General features: G+C 37.4%; 1 protein-coding gene across 2 annotated transcripts in view; it reads left to right on the plus strand.

Annotated features, from left to right (window-relative positions):
- The window catches only part of LOC119773190 (mitochondrial import inner membrane translocase subunit TIM16-like), a 146,436-nt gene that overhangs the window by 11,621 nt on the left and 111,297 nt on the right, over positions 1-23,518 (plus strand). For both annotated transcript variants that reach the window (XM_038270068.1, XM_038270070.1), the window contains exon 7: positions 8,310-8,360. In XM_038270068.1, coding sequence (XP_038125996.1) covers positions 8,310-8,360 — 51 coding nt within the window. The remainder of the gene's footprint in view (positions 1-8,309; positions 8,361-23,518) is intronic.

The following is a 23,518-nucleotide window of genomic DNA, read 5'->3' on the forward strand; positions in this document are numbered from 1 at the left end:
TGTTAAAGCTGGTATGGAGTCATTATCCATAGTGAGATGAGTCCTGTACTGACATGGCCTGAATGGCAGCAGAGAAGGGAAAAGCCTTCACTTCAAAAGCAATATTTAAAACCAGATTATAGTTTATACTTGCACTGGGAGACAAAGACAATAATATATGGAGATATTTCCTTTTATCTAAAAAAAATAAAGCCGAAAACTTTGGTCTTTTATTATTTTATTGTACAAGTCTGAGAATATTATACCACATTGCAAAAAAAATTAAAATCTTATTTTCCTTGAAATAAGTGCATTTTTTCTTGAGTTAAGCAGGTAAGTAAGACTCTTTGCCAATGGAACAAGACAATTTACAGTTGAAATAAGAAAAAACAACTGAATTGTCTCATTTCAAGTCCATTTTATCTAACTATCTTATTTGAAATGTAAAAATACTAATTCCATGAGCAGATCATCTTATTAACATACTCATATTAAGGGTGAATGCACACATTTTAAGAAATTTCTGCTTATGTTTAGAAGTTTTTGCAGTTTTTAGTAGTTTTTGCAGTGCAGCTCTGAAGTGCGGCATGTGTGTGTGGGTGGGGGTGGTGCTGCATCATCTGGTTGTGTTTCTGCTGTTGTAGATAAATTGCATCAAGAGAGAAGAACAATATTTGAGAATATTGAAACAAAATCTCTTAGCATCAAGCATGAGGTTGAAGCTTGAGCTTATATTGTCTAAGTAAGCAATGGCCATGATTTTCATATATTTTTATACATATATTAATCATCCTAACTAACCCAAAACAACACATATTTGCATTTTTTTTTATTATTATTAATTTTCTACAAAGTGTGTTTACTAATCCCAGTGTGTCTGTGTGCTTTCTTCCAATTGTTGCTCAGTATTAACCTAAGTAACAAACATCTCCGCTTCAGTTTCTGGATGAGTTCTAATAATGACTGATGGGAAAATTGCTCCAAGGCCACCAGAGTCTACTTCACAATAAGCGCAATGACTCTTACTCGTCCTCCAGAGCAAATAACCTGTGACACAGAAATGTCCCACATTCACCTATTTAATGGGTATGATTGCTGGTTGGGTTTCCTCTGTTTGTCTGTTTCTGACGGGTAACAAATTACTCCAGCCATCACAGGATATGTCCAAAACCATGACATTCCTGACAGGGTAATCATCCTAATCAGAGCTACCAGCTCTACTGAGGCAGCCTGAAAGAACAGGACACCTGAGAGAAAGTGTGTGTGTGTTGGGGGGGGGGCCTCTGAGCTTTCTGCTACGTTCTACTCTGGTGTCATTTAACTCAAAGGCCTGCTTTCACTCTCGCAAATTCGAGTTATTAAAGCAAATAGAGCCAGCCAACATGTGCCTGCAATCCCCGGCTTCTCTGAAGGGTAAACACCGGGGCATCAGGCTTGGTTGGGGGAAGATGAAGGGAATATCGCCCCCTCCAAAGAGCAGTAATCATGACAGGCCTCATTTGAACTGAGAGAAAGGTATATTTATGACATGTGGAAAGAAAGAGGATTCAGTAAAGTAGGGGCAAAGAGACGGGTACTGTAAGTGAAAAATGGGCCCAAATGTTAGCTGTCCAGACAGCATGCTATAACGACTACTTGATGAAGATGCTGCTGTATCAGCAGGCTTTGACCCAAGTAACCATGGGAGACTGGGAACAGCCGTCTGGCAGTGCTGCGTGTTTGACGAGAGCAGAGACTGACGGGACAGTGCCGCTGGATGAAGATTCCCAGCGTCTGTGTGTGTTCGGTGCGCAGCGATAACTCAATAATGGCAGCTTGAGAGTGACTATCCCCTCCAGCTCTTTGATTAAACAGCTGCTGCATAAACAAAGATGCACGGATCCACTGACAGCCACGCAGGGATCCCATCTGTGCATTTATGGGTTTAGGTAGTGTGTGTTTTTTTATGTGGCATTTATAGTGGGATAAGAGAGAGTAATCATTCGGTTGAGTCTGTGTATATATGTGGTTGTTTGGTGAGCACTTCTACCCATGAATAGACCCCTCATTTGTGTGTTTGCACAGCCAGATATTTTCCTCCTATGTTTGTTTTTTGAACTTCAACACTTTGGTTAATATGGCACCCAAAATGCTTCAGATTCTAAGTCTTACTAGCATCACAGTAGCTGCTATTTACCAGGTGTATTTGGCCATAATCTGCAACAACTGGGACTCTTGTTGAACTATTTATTCACTGTAGACATATTTGGGTAAAGATTAAGAAGATTATAGATAAAGGCACCTAAGAGAATCAGACAATCCTAATCCGCTAGTGTAGAGACAAGATTTAATGGATTAAACAAGGTTTTAGTTCTACTAAATATTTGAATACAGGAACTACAAGAAGTAAAATAATTACAACCTCTGGGGGGAAAAAAACAGAATATTTCTGAATTAGACACGGACTGACACACTGGCTGACTTATATTTTTCGCAGATATTTGCATTTTTTTTCTTGTTTCTATAGCAACAAATTTGTTGATGGGTTTTCTGATTCATTGGTGCTTTCCTCAGCCATGCATTGTGATCATGTAAGATACATGCAAGATGCTTCCCCCACATTTTTTCTTTTTTTGTATTGACACTTGTGTAATCTTTGTTGACATTGTGTGCTTTTTTTTTTTTATTGTGCAAATGAATGAAGATAAAACCAACATCGGCCTAAAGGAAAAAATCAGCCGCACAAATTGGGTATCGATTAGACTGGTGTCAAAAAATGTTGGATATCGGCACCGGCTTAAAAACACCTGTGTTTGTCGATCTTTACAGTGAATACCAGTAACCTGGAAAGCATAATGCTGCCACTGACGTGCTGCACTGGGAGTGTAACTTTTTTTTTTTGGTGCTAAATATAAAGTTGTTGACATAACCTGTGAGGTATCCAAAGTGCTAAAAGTGGGAACAAACAGGTTAAAAAATATTAGAAAAGCTATGAGTCAATGAATAAGTTCCCAGAAGACATCTCTCTGTGTTAATATGATAAGAGAACCAAACAAAATGTGTATTTCCTTAATTAGTTTAATGTGGCTACATTTTGCTTCTTTGTTTGGGTTGTTATTAGAGTTAATTCCACTCCTTAGTGGTTAGCCATGCAGTGTGCACATTGATGGCGCAGAGCAGCTAATGGCTGCAAGCCAGCCTCTAGGTGGTTGTTGCAATCAGCCTCTAACAGTTAAAATCTGCTCCTTTACTTGTTACGTATCCTGACTGTAAAGCTACAGTATTACGTTCATTTACTTATATTGCAAAAATAGCGATGAAAAAAAAGGACTGAGGTGAATTTTAAGCTTATCTCTATCCTGTAGTAAACAGCGGAGGACAGGCTACTACTGAAAGAAATCCTTAGAGATGCACTGAGCAGATATTATTGGTATCGCTCCCAATTTGGAAGAAAAATCTAGATTCATAAACATTGAAAATGGGTCTGATCCATAGAGGCAGATCTATTCAGTCTAAAGCTTTAATAAATTTAATTTTAGGATCTCTTGAACTGCAAAAAATTGTTACAGCTTCACGGTCTTGTATATTTGATTTGATCAGTCAGTTTAAATCTGTAAAGCTGCATCATTGTTGTCAGAATGGAGTTTGTCGTTTTTATGACTTCCTTTTCTGACCTCCTTCCATCCTCAGTTTACCTTTTGGGACATACATGTGTACATTCATATATATCATTCTTCTCATAAAGAAATCAACAGCAATAATGATCAAATTAAAGCAAACAGAGCTCGAGTGGTGGTTAGCACTCTTGCCTTACAGCCAGAAGGTCCTGGGTTCGAGTCCTGGTCTCAGCAGGGACCGTTCTTTGTGGAGTTTGCATGTTCTCCCCATTGCTGCGTAGGTTTCCTACCACCAGTTTCCCCCACCACTAAAGACATGCTGGTCATCCATTTGATTTGTTCCATGAAATGTAGTATATACCCTGTATGCACAATGACAAATTAAGTACCTTTACCTTTTTAACCTTGTATGCAAATTTTCAAGTTGAAGTATTAGAATCGGATAAGAAGTGGAAAAATATGGATCAGTGCATCACTGCTGATCTTTTAGGGGCATTTTCTTGTTTAGTTCACTCCCCTAACTTTGAAAATGCACAAGAAAACTCAACTAACAGGCTATGAATTAAATTGTGAAAGAAAATATCAGGTGATCTTAGTATTTGTGTCGTAGCTTTTAGTAGCATTGGCGTTTTCCTGGTATTGAGTTCATATATGGAGTGTTTGTGTCCATTTATGACACTTAGGCTTCATGAAGCTGAATACATTTAGTGGGGGGTGGGGAGGGGTCATGGCTTTCCTTCCTCAGAACAGAGTTAATCTGAGTTTTATTGAGACTATTGGGAGTAACTGTGTCTTTGCTCCTGATTTGGACAAAATGCTCACACTTTCTTAGGATGTCTAATGTCTCTTGGAAGAGAGTGTATACTTAGACAGTCCTTCAACATGTTTCCACAGAACTGGGAAATGCAAAACTTGGAATATTTCTGGGGGGGAAAAAACACCACTGTGTTAGATGCCCAAGAAAACTGGAAAACCACAACTAATCTCTTTCTTGCAAAGTATTTGCTTCTCCACTGCCATTATACTGTTGCCTATATATGGCAGGGTTGATTGTTTTTAAGCTTCTGTATGTGTAATTGTTTATAAGAAGGTCTGTTATATTTATATTTTATCTAAGCAAATACGTGTTTTATTTTTCTATAGCAGACTTGGATAAAAGTTAACATTTTTAAACTTTTAGGTCAATGACATTTAGAGAAAAAATCCTTAAGGTTGTGGAAAACGAATTTGTCAAAATGTTTAGTTAAAGTTTAGAGGATGGAACAGGTGGATCCCTGTCCAAAGGTCATAGAGAGAAGATTTGTTTGTGTGTTGTCCTTAGAGTGCTCTCTGAGCCGGGGGCTTACTCTCAGGTCACAGAGGCCTAAAGACAGAGCTGGGGGGCATCTTATTCGTGGGTGGGCTGCACAGACAAAGACAAATCTAAAACCCTCAGAAAAAAAGTTATTTATTTATAAAAATGTTGGCTTTTCGTGTCAAAAATAACAAATATATGCCTATTTTAATTGCGGAGTGGATCAGAATAAAGACGAGATAAAGCTTTGATCAGATTCTCCAACATGTGTGTTTATCTAAAAGCATAACAGGAAAAAACACGGTTTAACACTTGTCGTATGTGTGTCTCTGTGGGCTTTTAGTGTTGTAGTCAGCCTCCTGATTCCCTCTGACATGTGTATATTTGCTGTCGCATGGTTGAGCCTAAGTGCTCATAAGCATTACCTGCTATCATCTCCATCTGTGGAGCAGTCGCTGGGATCATAGTCACACACAAGTATTAAATGACAGCTACGGCTGCACATAGAAGGGCGACACACACTGATCCCATTAGACATCATTTCCTTTCAATCACGTACAAGTCTCTCTGATTGGCTGCTTTGTCAGGTGATGTTTGTGTTTAGGGGGACTGGGGTCAGCCAGTAGGTCACAGGATTTCATTCCAAATCAGTGTGATTTTTTTTCTGATTGAATGACTAAACACTTGAATAGCATTAACATTATTTTACTGCATTTATGCTCAAATAAAAAGGACATTTTTTAAGGCTTCAGTTAATAGTCTATTTGCATGTTGCTTTGTTAAAGACCGGGTCTTGCATCTTATTGATTAATAAGCCATGGATAGAAATATGCTGCCTCTTAATAGTGTAGTACAGATGTGATACCTGTTCTGTTTTGCATGGGGGGGAATCAGGGAAGGCATCATTTTTACTGAGAGAATAAGCAAGAACCAGAAATACCTTCACGCCCCCCAAATCCCTTTATACATGACATCCAGATTTTTTTCAAAATGAAGCATTTCATTTGACAGTTGCTAGAGTGGAAATGATGCAGAAGAAGTAAATGGTGCAGTAATGGGTCTTTGGTTTGGAGGGGAACTGGAGACACTTTGGTCTGGTTCTGACAAACTCTGTTTATGGCTCTTCAACTCCAGGGCTAAAGCCTCCTGGGCTCTGTGAGTGGGCTAAGACAGCAGGTCAACTTAAAGAAACACTCCACTGGTTAGACACAGGTTGTCTGCAGATAGCTGTGTGCAATCCCCCCAATAGAGAGAAATCCTTGTGTCCCTGCTTTAAGCTCTTTTGATGTTTGAGTCACTCCCCTAACCTTTGAAAATGCACACACAACTCAGCTAACACGCTGTGAAACAAATCGCATCAGTCAGGAAGTAGATTGTCTTTTCGGGGGCCAATGTCTTCTAGTTTTAGTGAGACTATCATTCCATAGCTTGACTGCTTTGAAAGTGCAGAAATGGTGAGATGGCTGTGAATCACTCTACACTTTGTCTTATTTCACATTGAGGTTAATAAGCCGAGTGTTTACTAATCTCTGTTGGTTGCATGGAAGGTCAAAGGTTTAATATACAATCAAAACTGTTGTACTTTCAATGAGAAGCCTAGGACTTGTGTTTAAAGGTATAGTGTAAAAAAAAAAATTTACATGCACAACCCTGTACCTGCTCCCCAGAGGGAATGCCTAAACGCATGTGAGAGCATGCACAATTCCATTTCTCCTCATGCACGCTCTGTTAAAAAGTTGCTGTTTTCATCGCTTATACAAGCTTACTTTCCAGAAGAAGATTTACAAATTTTCAACTATGTCAGACTCATCACTGGTTAGTGAAAATGGGGACGAGCACGTAAGGACAGCCTTATGTAAACATATCACCAGAATGATTGACAATTAGGAGGACCACTTATTTTGATGATCCACCCAGAAAAAGAACAACCTCCACTATAGCTTTAAATGACGAGGAGGTGGAAGCGGCAGCTGACAAGTTTTTTGATGCTGTGGTCATAAGAACTAGATTTCAGCCTAAAACAGGCATTTAGCCATTTCATTCCGGTGCATTGGATCGGTACCGACAGGACATAGATCCCTAAAGGGTGAGACTCCAATCTGTGAAATTATATACATACTTTAAACTCCACAGACTTCATTCACAGGGGTATATTTAAAAGCATCACTCAGGTAGAGCACACTTGGCATCGCTATAAACACAAAACCCACTAGATTCTCATGCATGCTGCTGATCAGTTGGGGAAATGCTGTTTGCCCAGCCCTCCGCTTAGACTGGAATTGATGGTTTGAGGAAAATTACACAGGAAACATCCACAAAGATTTCATTTCTATGCTTCATTAGTAAAATATTTTTTAAAATTGTGCATATTTATTATTTCACTTCACAACTCTGAAGACATGTTCGGTGGCCTATTGAATAAAAAACCCAATAAGTATGAAGTTATCTAGCATCGTTGTTTTTAAGTTCCTGGGACCTCATGCATAATAGAGGGCAATGCTTTCATACTACAAAATTCTTTTATAGAATCACAATTTGCTGCAAATTTAGTGCAGCTGCAGGAAAAATTTTGAACATCAAGAATTTAGTGTAGTACCAGCGGGTGACACGAGGTTCTTCCTAGCTTCTATTTGTAACAGGTGTCAGATCCCTGCAGAGCTATGAGATGGTTTCACCTGAACAATCTAAAGCAGCTAATAAGTCACTCATCATGCACCAGCAGTAGGATCTTTGATAAAATGCTCCCTTCAGATTACTTCAGCAGTGCCAACTAAGCGTGCTTTTACATAACATTACGCAGATATTTTAATGACACATGTTTTTGAGTCCAACTCATGGGTCATCACAGGAGTTAATCTGCTGAGCCAATATTTTCTTTTTCTTACTGAGAAGTGTCCTCTGGTTAATTTTCATGTGTTTTATGCTCCTCAGCACACAGACTGATACAGATTTACATTTTAGTGTATTTAAGCAGGATTTATTACTTTTTAGTTTATTGTGGATTGGAAGAAGTTTGCTGGCTGCCGCTCATTTTCACACCATTTTGATAAAACATCTTTTTTTCATCCATGGATTATTGATGAGGGAGCCTTAAGAAGAAAAGTAAAAGAGAGAGATTCAGGTTTATGAGAGAAAGGAAAAAATAAATGTGCTTTAACAGCAAGTTTCTCAAAAACCACAATCTAGTTGCTTCTAGTTAGAGCAGTCTTCGATGTTCTTTTTCTTTGCAATGTGAGCTTCTTCTCTCTGCAATTCGTTGCAGTTCTCCAGTGTGGAAGGACCCACTATTAACTTAAAATGAATTGAAAGGCTAATTCTGTTGTGACATATCGATATACAGTAGATCTAGCAATGCATTTACATATAACTGTAAATGTTGATTATTTACTTATGAGAAATATCATTGTCGTTTTTTTTAAACTTTCTTTTTTCTCCTGTAGGACAAGATGCTGAGAGTGTTTGATCCCAGAGCCCAGCTGACACCTGTTCAGGTAAGACCCACCAGACCTCTGAAGCTGAAGGCAACTTCTCTCAGAGGTGCTGCTGCTTAGTGCACAGGAAGAATGCAGTTCAGTTTTTATATCATGATCTTCTAATTGTTTCAGTAGGAAAACCACTGGTTTATGGGTGAAATCATCAGTGGTCGTCATATATACAGATTTGAGCAAAAAGGCATTTTTTTCCACTCTAGATACACTAAACTTGGTGACCAAATCACAGAAAACTCACCACTGGCCACTCGATGACTCACCCTCCACTGATTTATGAATGTGGGGCACATGGTGAAATTCCTGCCCTCAAATTCCCACGATACCCGGCCTTCTTTGATACAGTGTGAACCCTTCCTTTCATAGTCTGTTTTTTTTGTCAACCTTAGAGTAAATCTCTCAATGACCCCACGTCTGAGCCAACAGGACGCCTCCTGAACAATCAGCAGCGGAGAAGCGAAGTGGTCGAGCTTTCAGGGCTGAGAGAAGAGGAATTAGGAGGAGTGTCATAAGATGCTGTTCACCGTAGAGCAAATATTCTCACACATTTCGCTGATGGACCTCCCAGCATGTTTTAATTACTGGGATGCTCAGCCTGCCTCGTGGGCTCTATGGTTTTGTAAATACGAGGAATCCTGCAAAAACACCGCATGCAGCAGCATATTAAATATCTCATCCCAGAAATACCTGGGAGGCACATCAGCTTGTATGGCAGTGAGTGGGAGAGAATGTTTGTGTGTTCACGCTATGTGTACATGTGTGGACTCTTTCATCTGTTTACACTACGGGATCAACCATGCGTTCTTTATTTGTTTTGAAACTTTTCAGATCATTCTGAGAGGCATAGTGAAGGTTTTCTGTAGTTAACAGAGCTTTCTGTTCTCCCAGCATACAATGGGAGCTTATAGGTTTTTCTTACATACTCTCCCTAACTACTAAGCGTAATTTAAGTGTAATTTAATGAGGTGTGATGTAAAACACTTAATTATGCCAAAGGGATTCGTTAATTTTATTTGGTTTCCACCTCAGTGACACAAATACAGGCTGTTGTGATTTAGGTGCATTATGCATGAAATCGCTCCTGGACTGTTAAGGTTTTTTTTTTTTGGGTCCAGTAAGACCAACAAAAGATGAACTGAATTTCCCCCATTGTTGAATTTTATGAAACTTGGTTTTGAATGAACCAAGAACACTTGACTTATGATTATCTCTATTAGGTATTTTACATTTCAGTCCAGAATGTGATAGAAACAAATAGGAAAATATGAAATAACTAAAGGAAAGGAAAAAGGTCAGCTTTTTGACTCAGAACCGTGAGCGCCATGTTTCCTCATCATCATCAGAGCTTGATTTCATTTAGCCAAACTTTTATTATTTTCAAGTTTGCCATAGGTTGCTTCCTACCTGAAAACCTCCAGATTTTTAACAAAAACCCAGATTTCCTGTTTGCATTAAGGAATTGAAGCAATTTAAAAATCTGTACTATATATATATATATATATATATATATATATATATATATATATATATATATATATATATATATATATATGTATATATATATATATATATATATGTATATATATATATATATATATATGTATATATATATATATATATATATATATATATGTAATTTTTTTATTTTTTTTTTACTGTACCCAATTATTTCTGTCTTTCTAATGCTGCCCTAGGATATTGATATGACTATAAGCTGTGGTCCAATTATCTTGACCTTTTTACCAAATAGGGAAAAAAACAAGAGAACATGCTACTTAAATCGGTCACTGGGTTTATTGTTGTTGTTTGGTAAAATAAAGTTTCTCTTTCATGACCAAGAGAACCTTTTAAAAGTTAATAGCACCATTAACTATTTTAAATTGTATATCTATAGTTAATTGGTCAACTGCCATCAATTTTTATTACAAGAAGATAAAGAAGAAGAAGAATTTGAATAACCAGGAGATTTGTACTGAAAACTCGTACAGTAAAGTTCACATGGCCCTATTGTGGCTCCACCTTTCTTGTGCTCTATCCAAAATAGTTTGTTTATCCTATGATGTATTTGTGCTGCTTTATGTTTAGGCTGCTGCATCACATAGGAACCACTTTTCCTTATTCTACTTCACTCTGTCTCTATTCTCCCACTATGCAGGTTTTTCAAGTTCCACTCAGAACTTTATGCTCTCTCTGCTTTTTCCTCATCCTAGTAGCTTCACCCGGTCTGTTCCCGTTCAGCTGTGACTCCATCATAGATTGAAACCTCAGCTTTGTTGCTGCCATCAACATCTTTGTTTATAGATGTTGGAGATTGTTGTTTCTAGTGTAGTCCCGTTTGTTTTACTGTGACTAGCAAAATAGGCCTGGCTGTGTTTTTCCTGGATGGGGCCGCATGTGGAGCTAGTTAACAGTACCTTTTGTACCGGTATCTCTGTTTCTTTTTCTATGTCTGCTTCTGTCTCCTTGAATCCCAGTCAGCCTCAGCAGAATGCCGCTCACATTGAGCTTATTAAAGTTGGAGGTTTCTTCCTGTTAAAAGGGAGTTTTCCTCTCCACTGTCTCTAAATGCATGTGGGGTGTGAGGAATTGCTTAAGAGTCAACGACAAAATGCAAGCGAAGGTTGTCATCTCACCCACAGATTCCACATCCTCGGTCACTGCTCCGCCCCGCACTTTTGCAGTAGTGTTAATCAATCATAACTATTCCACATCCACCGCTACTCCCCCGCACGTCACTGTCCACGTATGTCTTCTCCGTCCTTCACCGTCAAAATACGGAGCGAAGCTATTTTTTGCTCCATTCCGACTCCATTGGAAGCTAGCCAGGTAAAGATGGGCAATTGCAATCGAGCCAAACAGGAAAAACAATGTTGGTTTAGCAAATAAAAAAAAATGGTAACGACAGATTGGTTACTACAAATTAGAGCATAATTCTTATATATTCACCAAAACCAAACCCATTTAATAAAATTATTGGATGCAAAATATTGGTACTTTAACATACCATATGATCAAAATATTTATTTTATCCTGAGAGGCTTAAAAGTTTTATCAAATCCATTCACAACAGATTCCAATAGTGCATCTTACAACTTCTTAACACAGGCATGGATGAAGAGATGCTGAATTGGGAAGTAGAGAACAAACCAATTTTGTATGATTCTAATTATACCTAGTACAAAGATCCACAACGAAAAGAAATGTTTGGGTAGAAACGTGTGATTCCTGCTGATATTGAGTTTTAATTATGTCATTAAATTGCGTTCATTCCTGCCTGTTTTGCACCCACAAATTTAATAATAATAATATCGCGCATGCTCCCCTCGAGGATTATCTGAGCCGAGCAAGACAGGAGGAACCACAAAGGCTACAGGCTTTGCATTGCGTTGGTGGTCTGGAGCGGAATGGGCGGTGATGGAGGATGTGGGATTTCGGGGTTAAGCTCCTTCAGGAGGACCATGTCTTGCCAGTCAATGACTAGATGCAATCAGGTGGTTTTCCTAACAAATCTGACTGAGATGTCTTGTGTTGTGAATTGGAGCTATATAAATAAACTGAATAGGAATGTGTTCTCAGTAGGTCTTTAACAAGGATGATAACTCAAAACATGGCCTTATCTAAAAATGTTTGATCAGGCATAATGTCGGAGTCCCTCCTCAGCTTGTTCTACCCGGGCCTACTAAACTAAAAAGCTTTTCAGCCGATCCAAATTTCTTAATTGCTATCTTGATGCTCCTCCTTCTCCCCAAACTCTCTGATTTATTCTTTTGGCCTCATTACCACAGAGACAACCAAGATGTGCAGATGTCCAACCCACTGTCCTCTTCACACGGCATATGACTTAACCACCTCAGACCTTCAAAAGTTGAGGCACAGATTAAAGTTATTAGAGGTTTGCTCTGCCCCCGCCCCCTTTGTGAAACTTTGAAACACACAAGGTCCGGCAGTCAGAGGCTTTGGTTTTGGAAATCCCAAAGAGCAGACTAAGAAGAGCCTCACCCTGACTGCTTTCAGATGTGTAACTTTCTCTGGAGAATGGGAGAGCCTCTGCAGCTTCGTTCAGCACCCCTTCTATTGAAGAGTGGTCAACAGGGTGCGGACCTGAATCATTAGCTTGCTAAAACTTTAGCACTGCTGTAATCTGATTGCACAGATCAGTGAAGCTGCCTTACAGCATAAAAAGCCACAGAAGACTGCAGTGCTGTCTTGCTGAGTGGTTTCAACACAAAGAATTCTCTCTTTGCCTGCTGTTAGAGGCGTTTTTAGGCCTATTCTGCTGTTAACTTTGGTGAGTAAGTATAGAAATGGCTGGAAGAAGGCCAGTGGGGCCACAAAGAGAAAGGAGATGGCCAGAGAAAGGGCCAAGCTTTTTGACTTTATACCGATTCTGGGAGGTCTGTTGGCTCATATGAGTTACAGCTAGTTGTGCTCATCAAGACAAGGGTCAACACTTAAAATAGTTTTGGGGAAAAATAACCCAAGAAAGCTGGAGTTGGTTAAAGCAGGTCAGAAATTACACTTGAAATTTCTCTAGGCTAAAGTAGGGACAAAACACAATTCATATGAGGCAGTACTCATTTATGGGTTTTATGCAAGCAATCCCAGCATTTTTCTTTCCCTTTACATGCAACATTTTATTTTCTTATTTCTTAGTGGACAATGGCTTGCAAACATGTCACATATCCCTTTAACGCTTCATGTTTGCTCATTTTAGAAATACACCTTACCCTCACTAAAGACAATGGTTAAAATACTTTGTCATTGCTTTTTAAAGAATTGCAAGATTTTATTCTGACAAACCTTTAAACTTCTTATGGACATATTTAAGAAATTGCTTTCTTCTTGACGCTCTTCCATAAAGTCCAGATTTGTGCAGTATACGACTGATTGTGTCCTATGGACAGAGTCTCCCACCTCAGCTGTAGATCATTAGCCTCTTGGCTCAATCTTCTTGTTTGAGCTGAACATTTAGAGGGATGGCCGCATCTTCCGAGGCTCACAGTGGTCTGATACTCCTTCCATTATAATGTTATTGCTTGCACAGTTTTCCTTGGGATGTTTAAAGCTTGGGAAATCTTTTTGTGTTCAAATTCAGCTTTAAACTTCTCTACAACAGTATCTCAGACCTGCCTGGTGTGTTCCTTGTTCTTTATGATGCTCTCTGTGCTTTAAACAGACCTCTGAGACTATCACAGAGCAGGTGTATTTATACGGACACTCGATTACACACAGGTGGATTCTATTTAACATCATCAGTCATTTAGGTCAATGTTGGATCATTCAGAAATAAATGAACTTCTGGAGAGAGTTTGCTGCTCTAAAAATAAAGGGGTCGATTAATTTAGCATGCCCTGCTCTTCAGTTTTTTTGGGATAAATTTTAAAATATCCAATAAATTTCGTTCCACTTCATGATTGTGTCCCACTTGTTGATTATATATCTCTATGTTTGAAGCTTGAAATGTGTCAGACAGTTCAAGGGGCCAAAGGTGGCACTGTAGATCTAAAAGCACTGCTTCTAGATCTACATAAACCCATAAACCAGTCATCATAATGGGTTAGGTAATCTTGGGGATCCCTAAAAACTTTAAAATTTACAAATCGAGCATAGTTAGAATCCATTGTGCATTATTACACATGGGAGGTTCAATGGTATTAAAAGTTTACAGCAATCCATTTGAATTCTCCATAACTTGCTGCTTTTAATGTTGATCTGTGGTATGAACCAGCTTGTTGGTTATAAGGCAGAGGAATGTGATGGTGAGGAAATGTTTAAATATTGTGCATACTCGGATTTTGAATTTAAGCTGCCTATAAACTCTTTTTAAATATAGAATTTTGAATGACATGTCAACTCAGGAGTGTCAGCATATATAACTCTGTGGTTTTTGATTATTATAAGCCAGAATTCAGACAAAAAAGTACATGCATAATAAATACTCCTATGAGCATTTGTATTTAGTTTAAATCCAGATATTTTTTTTTTTATTTGACTGAAGATGCATTGCTACAATATTGGCTGCAGCTAGGAAGAAGAAGGTACCGCCCCCGAAGAGGTGGGATTTCCTGAAGACTAGCCAATCACAAGCAGTTTACAATCTCGGGTTGACTCAACCCTCAAAGTGAGAAGAATTGAGGAACCCTGATCAACATTATTACTCATTAGGTGGCTCTGAAGGACAGTGGGTTAAACTGAATTTTATATCACAGAAAATGTGGCTGAGATTTTCAAACAAGCATTTATTTTGCATTTTATATGTAAAAGAAAAAAACTATGCATCCTTTTCCCTCCCCTTTACAATCATGTCCTGCTTCTTCCCGGCCTATCAAATGAAATCTTGATGAAATGCATAGAAGTTTGTGGCAAAATGTGAAAAACTGTTATAATATAATTTCTATTTTTTCCCATAAACTTCAACTACGCCCATTGCTACCACTAGTCAGGTGGGGTAGTTACAGCTCCTAATTCCAGTCCTACTCGCTGTATTTATGGGAAATAGGATTACAGCGGGAAATTACAGTCCTGGTAAATACTGCATATATAATCTTGGTGTTAAATTTACATAGCTGGCACAAAAGAAAAAAAATTGTTTGGATGCTATTTCTTTCCATGAGATGTACATGACGACTGTTTTTTTTTTTTTTTTTTTTTTTTTTTACTTCTCATTACATTTAGCCTTAATCTGGCTTTTTATTCCTAAATACAAAAGCCTTTATATGTATTTGATTTTTATCCCCCAAAACTTTAGGGATCAATGTCTCTAATCTTATTGGTTGGTCAGAGTTTACAAAAAAAAAAAAAAAAAAAGTGACTATTACTTGAAAGTTAAATTTGACCTCAGATGAAAAACATGGTCTAAGTGTTGAACAATCTTTTTTTTGTATCTGTAGCTGCTATTCCTGGTTCCAACCTCCCCCACCATAAATTTCCTTTCCTGGCCTCTTTAGATAAGTCGCTTTTACATCTTTGTGTTTTTAGGCCTGCACTCTGCTTTCTTGGTCTCAGCCACAAAGCTCCTCGGCCTCTCCACTTGAAAAAGCGGTCATACTGACCTGATATTAATGAGGCACGTGTCTGTGTGGGTGTTTGTCTCTCTTCCACTTGTCTGCATCTTTTGATCTACCTCCCAATGTCTTTGCCTTTGCTGAGTTTGTGGATCTGTTTTTCTGTGTTTGAGCCATGTGTGTTTCAAATTACAGAGCCGAAAATACCCTTCATAGTTTTGGGCCACTACTGGCCATAGAGCTGTCGATCTGCGGTCGCTGGAAGACGAGGCAGACTGGAAAAGGGAATAGTTTGCTGGACTCGGGGGCCAGATTCCTCTTTTTCAGGCCGAGCTTCTGCTGCTCTGGGTGAAATTAGAGAGCACCGTGGGCTAGAAAGGGGTTTGGATGTGATGAGGGAGCGCTGGGCAGGGCCAAGGAAAAGCATAGTGGTTTCAGTACAGTACCATCTTTTATACCCTTCCATGAATTACACAGTCCCAGCTTCCTGGAAGGTGTGTTCTCCGTTCTTATGTTTCTCACCGGAGCCATAATAAACTGCTTTTAAAGTTAAACATATTTCTTTTTTAAGCTTACTACAGGTAGGCAGAGTTGGATGTGTGGCGCTCGCCTCCTTTTCTTTCAGTTCCGTCTGATAGATTTTAAGAGCTAGAGAGAAATGGGGTCCCTTTGCATTGTATTTTTTTCAGTCTCTCAATCTACCTACCTTCATTCTGGAAAACTGTGGGATTTTGACATGAAAAATGTGTAGGAACCCTGTGGACTGAGAAGGCAAAACAGAAAGATGATATTGTTGAATTTTAAAGGAGGCCTCTTTGTTTCTACACATGTTTTGCTCAATGTCCCTTCCCCTTTTAGTGTTTAAATCTACCATAAAAACATCTTTGTCATGTCCAAACAGAATGGCCAGGTAAAACTGGATAATCTAAGAAAGAAAACATCATGGGCAATCAATTGGACAGTGACAGAAAAACTATTTTATAAGTTAGTAGGGATTTTTTTGCACATATGAGATGACTTTAATACTTATTATTCAAGCTGGAGGAGCCATTCTAAGAACACATTTTACCAAAATGGCTTAAATTCTGCTTTGCACATACAGAAAGGTCTACTTACATGTTTTAAAGTCAGCGATTAGTTGGAGATGTAAAAAAAATGTGTCTTAGTTTGAAAATCTCTGTCTTCACACAATTTACAGTTTAACCCCACAATAAGCCAAGATGTGTTATTTACAAATATAACTTAACAAATATTTACAGAAAAGGAAATTTAGTTTAAAGGGATTTTATGACCAGTGTTTTTTTTTTTTTTTTTTTGCTCAGTATTTTATTACTAGCTGAGTTCAGGGTAAGATTAACTTTCTAAATGTAAACAAAACACACCAGTGTTGTTTCATAGTCCACATTTTTATGCACAGTTAAAAAATATGCATTTGATTGTTGTTGTTTTTTAAACTAAATTCACCTCTCTGTGACCGCTGTGTCCTATTCCTGTGGTTTGCCCCTTTGTATAAACTCACCTTCTTTTCCAATCACTCACACACCCAACAGTTCATGTCTGAATCGCCCACCCTCACCCACCCCCATCAGACCCTGCTGGGTTAGGACCTGGTAATGGCCAGCGGTTAACTCATCCCAGATGTCCAGCTCCCCCTTGTTTTCTCCTCCTCTTGTTCTTTTGTTCCATCTCTCAGCTCCCTGCATTACTGGCTACCACCTCACTGCCAGTCTCAGTTTTATGGGTGTTAGGGAAGAATTGGCAAAAGTTTTTGCTAATGAAGAGATAGGATTTAGTCCTGAGGGGCTAACCGAACAGTGGAGGGAAATCTGCATATTCCGTCCTCTGCATTGGATGGGATAGTTCCCAGCAAGGGTTGAATTGTCAGTGTTGAAGGTTTTATGACTTAGGGTAACTCCTCTGTGTGCCCCTTTTCCTTTAGAAGTAACTTGATCATGTTGCAGAGGTTTTAGTTTGATGTTTTATTTAGATTGTATGTTTCTGTATAAACATAAGGATAGCTTACAGAATCCTGGAGACGTAATTTAAGCAGCTCAGGGCCTAATTGCCTTGGTATCAGGATGGTTTGAGGTTTTCAGTTGCTTTAACTAATGAACAGGGTCTCCTTTTTTTCTTCTTTTATTCATTTCCATGTGTGTGATTGTGGGTTTATGCTTCAGGGTGTTGGTAAAGATTTTTCCTTCCTAGTCTTTTTTTTTTTTATTTGAAGGAAAAGGATAAGGGTGAATGCCAGCTGGCATCGAGAGATCTTTGTTCACATGTGTGTGTGTTGTTTGTAAGTGGAGGCCTCATTAGTGAACTGGTTGCTTAGAGACCCCTATTTTCCAACTAATTAAGTCCCTGTGCACACATGTGGAACACACCTGGAGCCAACAATGGGTGGTGTATCTTTTTATTACTGTGAATTGGACTTTGTGTGTAAGCATCACAATAACAAGAGATACTTTTATGGTATTTTTTGACGTTATTGTGTAAAAGATGTACTTTAGCAGGGATAGCCTGTTTAGAATATGTGATTTAAATAATAATTTAAATCATACTAATAATCATCAAAATTAAGTCTGAATGACAAAAATAGAGAAAGAAAATGTCTCCTATTTTGAATCTATTTAGTATCAGTAAAATTATTACACTTTAGACCAGTGGTTCCCAAAGTGTGGGGCGCGCCCCCTAGGGGGGGCGCAATGTCATTGCAGGGGGGGCGCGGGAAGCGGTATGGATCAATGAAGAAAAAAAAAAAAAAACACTGTAACCCAGATTTGAGAAGATCTACAGCAAAAAGCAGGCTCACTACAGCCACTGAAAAGATGGGAGGATTAAAGTACAAAGAAAAAACTCTCAGGGAGCTGTTCAATGTTTTCACTCCATTTTGCACAGAGGCTTTTTTAATGTATAGATTATAGCAAAGTTAAATATTGTTACAAATAAAAAAAAAGAAATATGTTTAAAATAACACAGACAACAAAGAATCCTCTTCTAATCTACATTATAGAACTATGAAAAAAATACAGTTACACAAAAGTGTTCCACTGTAAAGATGGTGTAGTTTGTTTTGTTGCAACCTGAAGTGTGAAATAAACTTCAGTGGAGTTTTAAAACAAAATATGTGTATAGATTATTATATGTGGTTGAACGAAATTTTATTGTAATCCAAAGGGGGGCCCAGAAGAAAATCTTTGGGAACCACTGCTTTAGACAATGATTATATGAAAAGAATTTCTTGAACTTATAATTAACATAGTCTAGAGTTATTTTTTTTTATGTTCATCAGGATGAGATTTATTTCCTGATGATTAATTTAAGTAATACTAAAACAAAACAAAAAAGAATTACGAATCTTCTTATAATAGCAGAGATTTTTGTTATCACCAGAATAGGAAGATTTTTCTATGACTGAAATAAATGTTTGCAATATTGTCTGAGCAAGTTCCTTTTTTTTAAATTTAAAGTTTACTCACAATCTCAAATTTTAGAATTCTGAACTTTCATGGGAATAGTTTGGGAGAGACAAGAAATTAAGGGATTAAAGGTTTCAAATCGACCTTTGAATCTGTCAGCTTCTTGATGACAAAACTGAAAAAAGGACAGACAAACTAATTGCTAATTCATAGAACTGATTGGGGATGAGTACACAGGACGACCCTATGTAAACATATCACAAGAATGATTGACAATTAGGAGGACCACTTATTTTGATGATCCACCCGCAAAAAGAACATCCTCCATTTTCCCTTAAGTATTATTTATACACTTAGTATCAGTATTTTAACAATTGTTAACTATAGATTGTTTTAAGGTTTAGTTTAGTTTAGTTTAGTTTATTTAGGATCCCCATTAGCTGTAGCAAGCTACAGCTATTCTTCCTGGGGTCCAACAACAAAACTTGAAATAAAAAAATTACAAATGAAATAAAATTATGTGGACATTAAAACAACATCTCCCATAATCTATACATATACATATATACATACACACATATACACATACATATACATACCCATATACATAAACAGAAACAATCCAAACTAATCAAAACAAACTACAAAGCACAGCAAGTGAAGAAGACAGTCCTAATCGTGTTTTACCTCTATATTTAATAAATGTTCTTTCAATGATTTTTTAAATTTCCTTAAATCAGTTATCAGTTTAATGTAATTTGGCAGTAAATTCCATGCTTTCATACCTCTATACATAACAGTTCTTTTTAAGGCATTTGACTTTACTTTAGGCAAACTAAAGTTTCCTTCAGTCGCATGCCTAGTCCTGTATTCGTGATTCTCTGAACTAAAAGTAAGGTTTGTAAATAACATATAAGGTGTTTTTAATACAGATATGTTTCTAATCATAACAGTCACTTAGAATTTGCTTAATAAGATTATTTGTAGTTTGACAGACTCCAAAAAAAACTCTTAGAGAAAAACAAGTTGATAAAAGGTTTAATATATCTCAAGTAAGGCTGCAACTAACACTTGTTTAGCTAATTAGTTGATCTGTTAACCATTTTTTAGATGAACAGTGGGGCGAACAGTAGTAAAATATGGGACCTTTGAATTTACCTCTGATTGGGTAGAAAAGGGTGCTTACTTGAAGATTGTTTACAAAATGTAAACAATGAGCAAAAACAAATGTAACTTAAAGATATATATGCTCCAGATAATTAATTATTCGCTTACAAATTAAATGATTATTACTTCTTAAAAATCGGGTACAGTCTGATTAATTGTATCATCCCCAGTCTCACTATGTTATTAAAAAGCAGGTAGTGCAGCCAATTCTAAAAGGTATATGCAGCTCTTTTTTAAAAGGGCCTTGCAGGACAGCATTGAAAGTACATTTATTGTTACATCTTGGGTGTTCAGTTAAATGTAAATCAGTCCATTATAAGAATAATATAATAACAAAAACATTTCCTCTTTAACAATAGGCATACTATTGAGCAGATCCAATGAGCTACTAAAATACTTAGAAACTCTATTCTTATAATATTGAATGGTTTGTCTTCAATGGAAAAACTAAGATGAGGATCTAGGATACAGCTAGACCGACCTCAGTGTGCCTCGAGGGAAATAAAGTGCAGCTCTTGCTCCAGCCTTGGCTGGGCACACTGACCTTACGGTGACTAAATGCTGCTGCATTTCAGTTTTCCTGAATGGAATAGTAAAGCCTGTGTTTTTCTTCCCCTCTATATTCTTGCCTAATTACTTGAGTTCGTCTTTGTGGTTGGGATGCGGAGCTTCATAAGAGATGTGGGATTAAAAGCAGGCAGATTGGGGCAGTTATCAACATGAGTCACTCTGGTGATTATGTGTACACGCATCGCTTATTTTACATAGATCATCTTTTTTAAATTAAAATAAGCAAATACAAGCTCTGAAGCAAATTTAGGAAGTGTTACCAGATGAAAAATGCTCAGTTAAACTTAATTTGTCTCACTAATTCATTAGCAATATATGATGGCTGTTTTTAATACACACTTATCAAAACTAACAAAGGGATCAACAGATTTATTGACATTGGAAACTGATGGAATGGAAAATGCCATGCCAAAACTATTTGATTATGAAATTATAGTTTATAAAAGTCTTTAGAATCAGTTGACTTAACTGATTAAACAGAAACACTGTTTGGTTAGGTTTTAATAAAACTATTGTCATAAATCACTGCTGACAAATTTGCAAGATATGTCATTAAAGCTTGTTTTCTTTCTTTATAGGAACAGTTTTTATAATATATTCACAATGTGTAGAGACTTAGGAGGCTTCTTATTGTTCATTAAAGTACTTAATGCACCCAAAAGACAATTTTTGAAAGAAAATCTTTCCCTTTTGTGCATCCAGTAAGTTAAGCTTAGTTATGAAATGTCCTACTTACTGTCGTAATGTCCCTGCTGTTTAAAATCATTTAAATCTCCTAAGACCAGATGTCCTCATACAAGAGCATAGCGTTTTTAGCTCTCTGCACCATGTTGCTTGACTTTTTTTTTTCTTCCAACTTTGACTCATTGGGCTGATTGTAGTCACTACCAGCACCATTAAGTGGTTGTGACAACATTACACATTACAGTTAAAGCAAGATGTGTGGGATCCCAGTGAAAGGCTTCTGTAACAGTTATTAACAGTAGAATAGATGATCTGAGAATGTTTGACACTAGTGTATTTGTGCAAAATCACAGCTTCTTTAGCTTCACAAGGTAAGCAAATATTGCATTTGAAATACTCAGCCGAGGATATTCGTACCTTACTAAGTTAATGCTAAGGTCATTTAGTATAATAAAGTTGGGAATCTTTAGAAGAGAGCACAAATTAATGCAGTTACTACACATAAGTGGTATGTACTCTTTGACTTGTTTGTAATATTTGCCATTTACTATTAAATTTAATTATATACTGCTAATCTGACTTGTTAAATTGTAATTTTATTAATATACTGGTAATCTAATTGGCAAACTGGATGTCATACTGGTAATCTTACTGCTAATGTGGCTAGTTTACTGGTTATGTGACTGGTCTACTGGTAATCTGAAAGGCCATCTATTTAATTTATTGTTGATGTAAAAGGTAATCTGACTGGTTTATAAGTAATCTGAATGATGTACTGGAAATCTGATTGGTGTTCAGTGCATCAAATGCCATGTGTTTCACTGCATGCAGAATAATCGAATCACAGTTATTCTGCAACATGTTTGGAAAGCTGTGTTAAGACGAGAGCAAAACACCTTTGTTCTTTTAAAGGTTTTTCAAAGGTTAGTAGAGGAGGGCTCTTTTAGAAGAGCAGACTAGCTGCTTGTTTAAAAAGGTTTTTGAACATGTATTTTTATAAAGCCATTTAGTGCTTTTTTGTAAGTTTTATAATTGTTTTGGGTAGCTGGATGACTGAAATACACCTTAATGCGTCATTGCTTTATGCCCTGATGTTTGAAAACCACAATAATGGATTTTTCTAAACACCAATCATGTCTTTACTGTATCCCAGTCTTCTCATATGGGGGACATTATATTTTAATCAAAAATAATTAAAAAAAGAATATTCCTGAACCACAAGAATCTGGTTACTAAACATTTTAGATCCTAATCCTGTCGTGTGTCATAGATATAGAAAATATAACACAGAATAAAAGCCTGAATCTTAATGAGCTTCCATTAAAAGGTCCTGCAGTTATTGAAGTTTTCTCCATAATTAAAAACTGCATACCACCAGTCAGCTGGCTAAAATACTACTACACCTTCACCTTGATTAAATAACAACAAACAATTGATTGTGTGGGCATATTAGCATTTGATTAACATGCACAATTTTGCCAAAAATATTTGCTCACCTGCCTGGATTTTGAGATGAACTTAAGTGATAACTCTAGTCGTTTATCCAGCCTTATCATCTTTATCAGTTTCAGCTCATCTGGGAGGTTGTCCACTAGGTTTATGCGAATCAGTGATTATACGAAAAGAACTCTTTGACCTAATAATTTCCAGCGGTATTTAACTTTCTGGAAGAAGCACTTTTGTGAGATCATAGACTTGGACCGCGTCTCTATTTCTGCTCTAATTCATTCAAGTGTTCTTTTTGGGAAGGTTATTCAAGCTTATCCACACCAAACTTGCGAGATTCAAAAGCATGATTCGTAAATCCAGAGAACATGCAAGTGTCAGTATACTGAATCTAACACTGCATTGCACTTGGTGACATATGGCTTGGATGCAGACGCTCAGCCATGATGACAGATTTTATCAAGCTCTCTTCACCCTGCTCTTGATCTAATCTGAAGGAAACATAATGTTTGGATGTCCCGATTGATTCTGCAGGAGTTTGGAAACATCTGCACTCTATGGTTGTCTGCATCCTTTTCCCCCAATCCGTCAGTTGAAGTAGCAAACCACTTTGTGGCTTAGCCACTGTCATTCCCAATAGCTTCCACTTTATATACTCTACTGACAGTTGACAGTGGAGGTGAGGAAATTTTATGGTTGGACTTGTTGCATAGGTGGCATCTAATCATAATAGCATCCTGGAATTAACTGAAATCCTGAGAGCGACCCATTCTTTATATTGCTTATAGAAACAGTCTGCCTGCATAGATACTTCATATTATACAACTGTAGCCATGGAAATGATTGGAACCGTGATTGAAGTGTTTTGGATGGG

The sequence above is a fragment of the Cyprinodon tularosa genome, unplaced genomic scaffold (genome assembly GCF_016077235.1).
Source record: "Cyprinodon tularosa strain WSP-4 unplaced genomic scaffold, ASM1607723v1 ctg75, whole genome shotgun sequence".
Classification (NCBI taxonomy): Eukaryota; Metazoa; Chordata; class Actinopteri; order Cyprinodontiformes; family Cyprinodontidae; genus Cyprinodon; species Cyprinodon tularosa.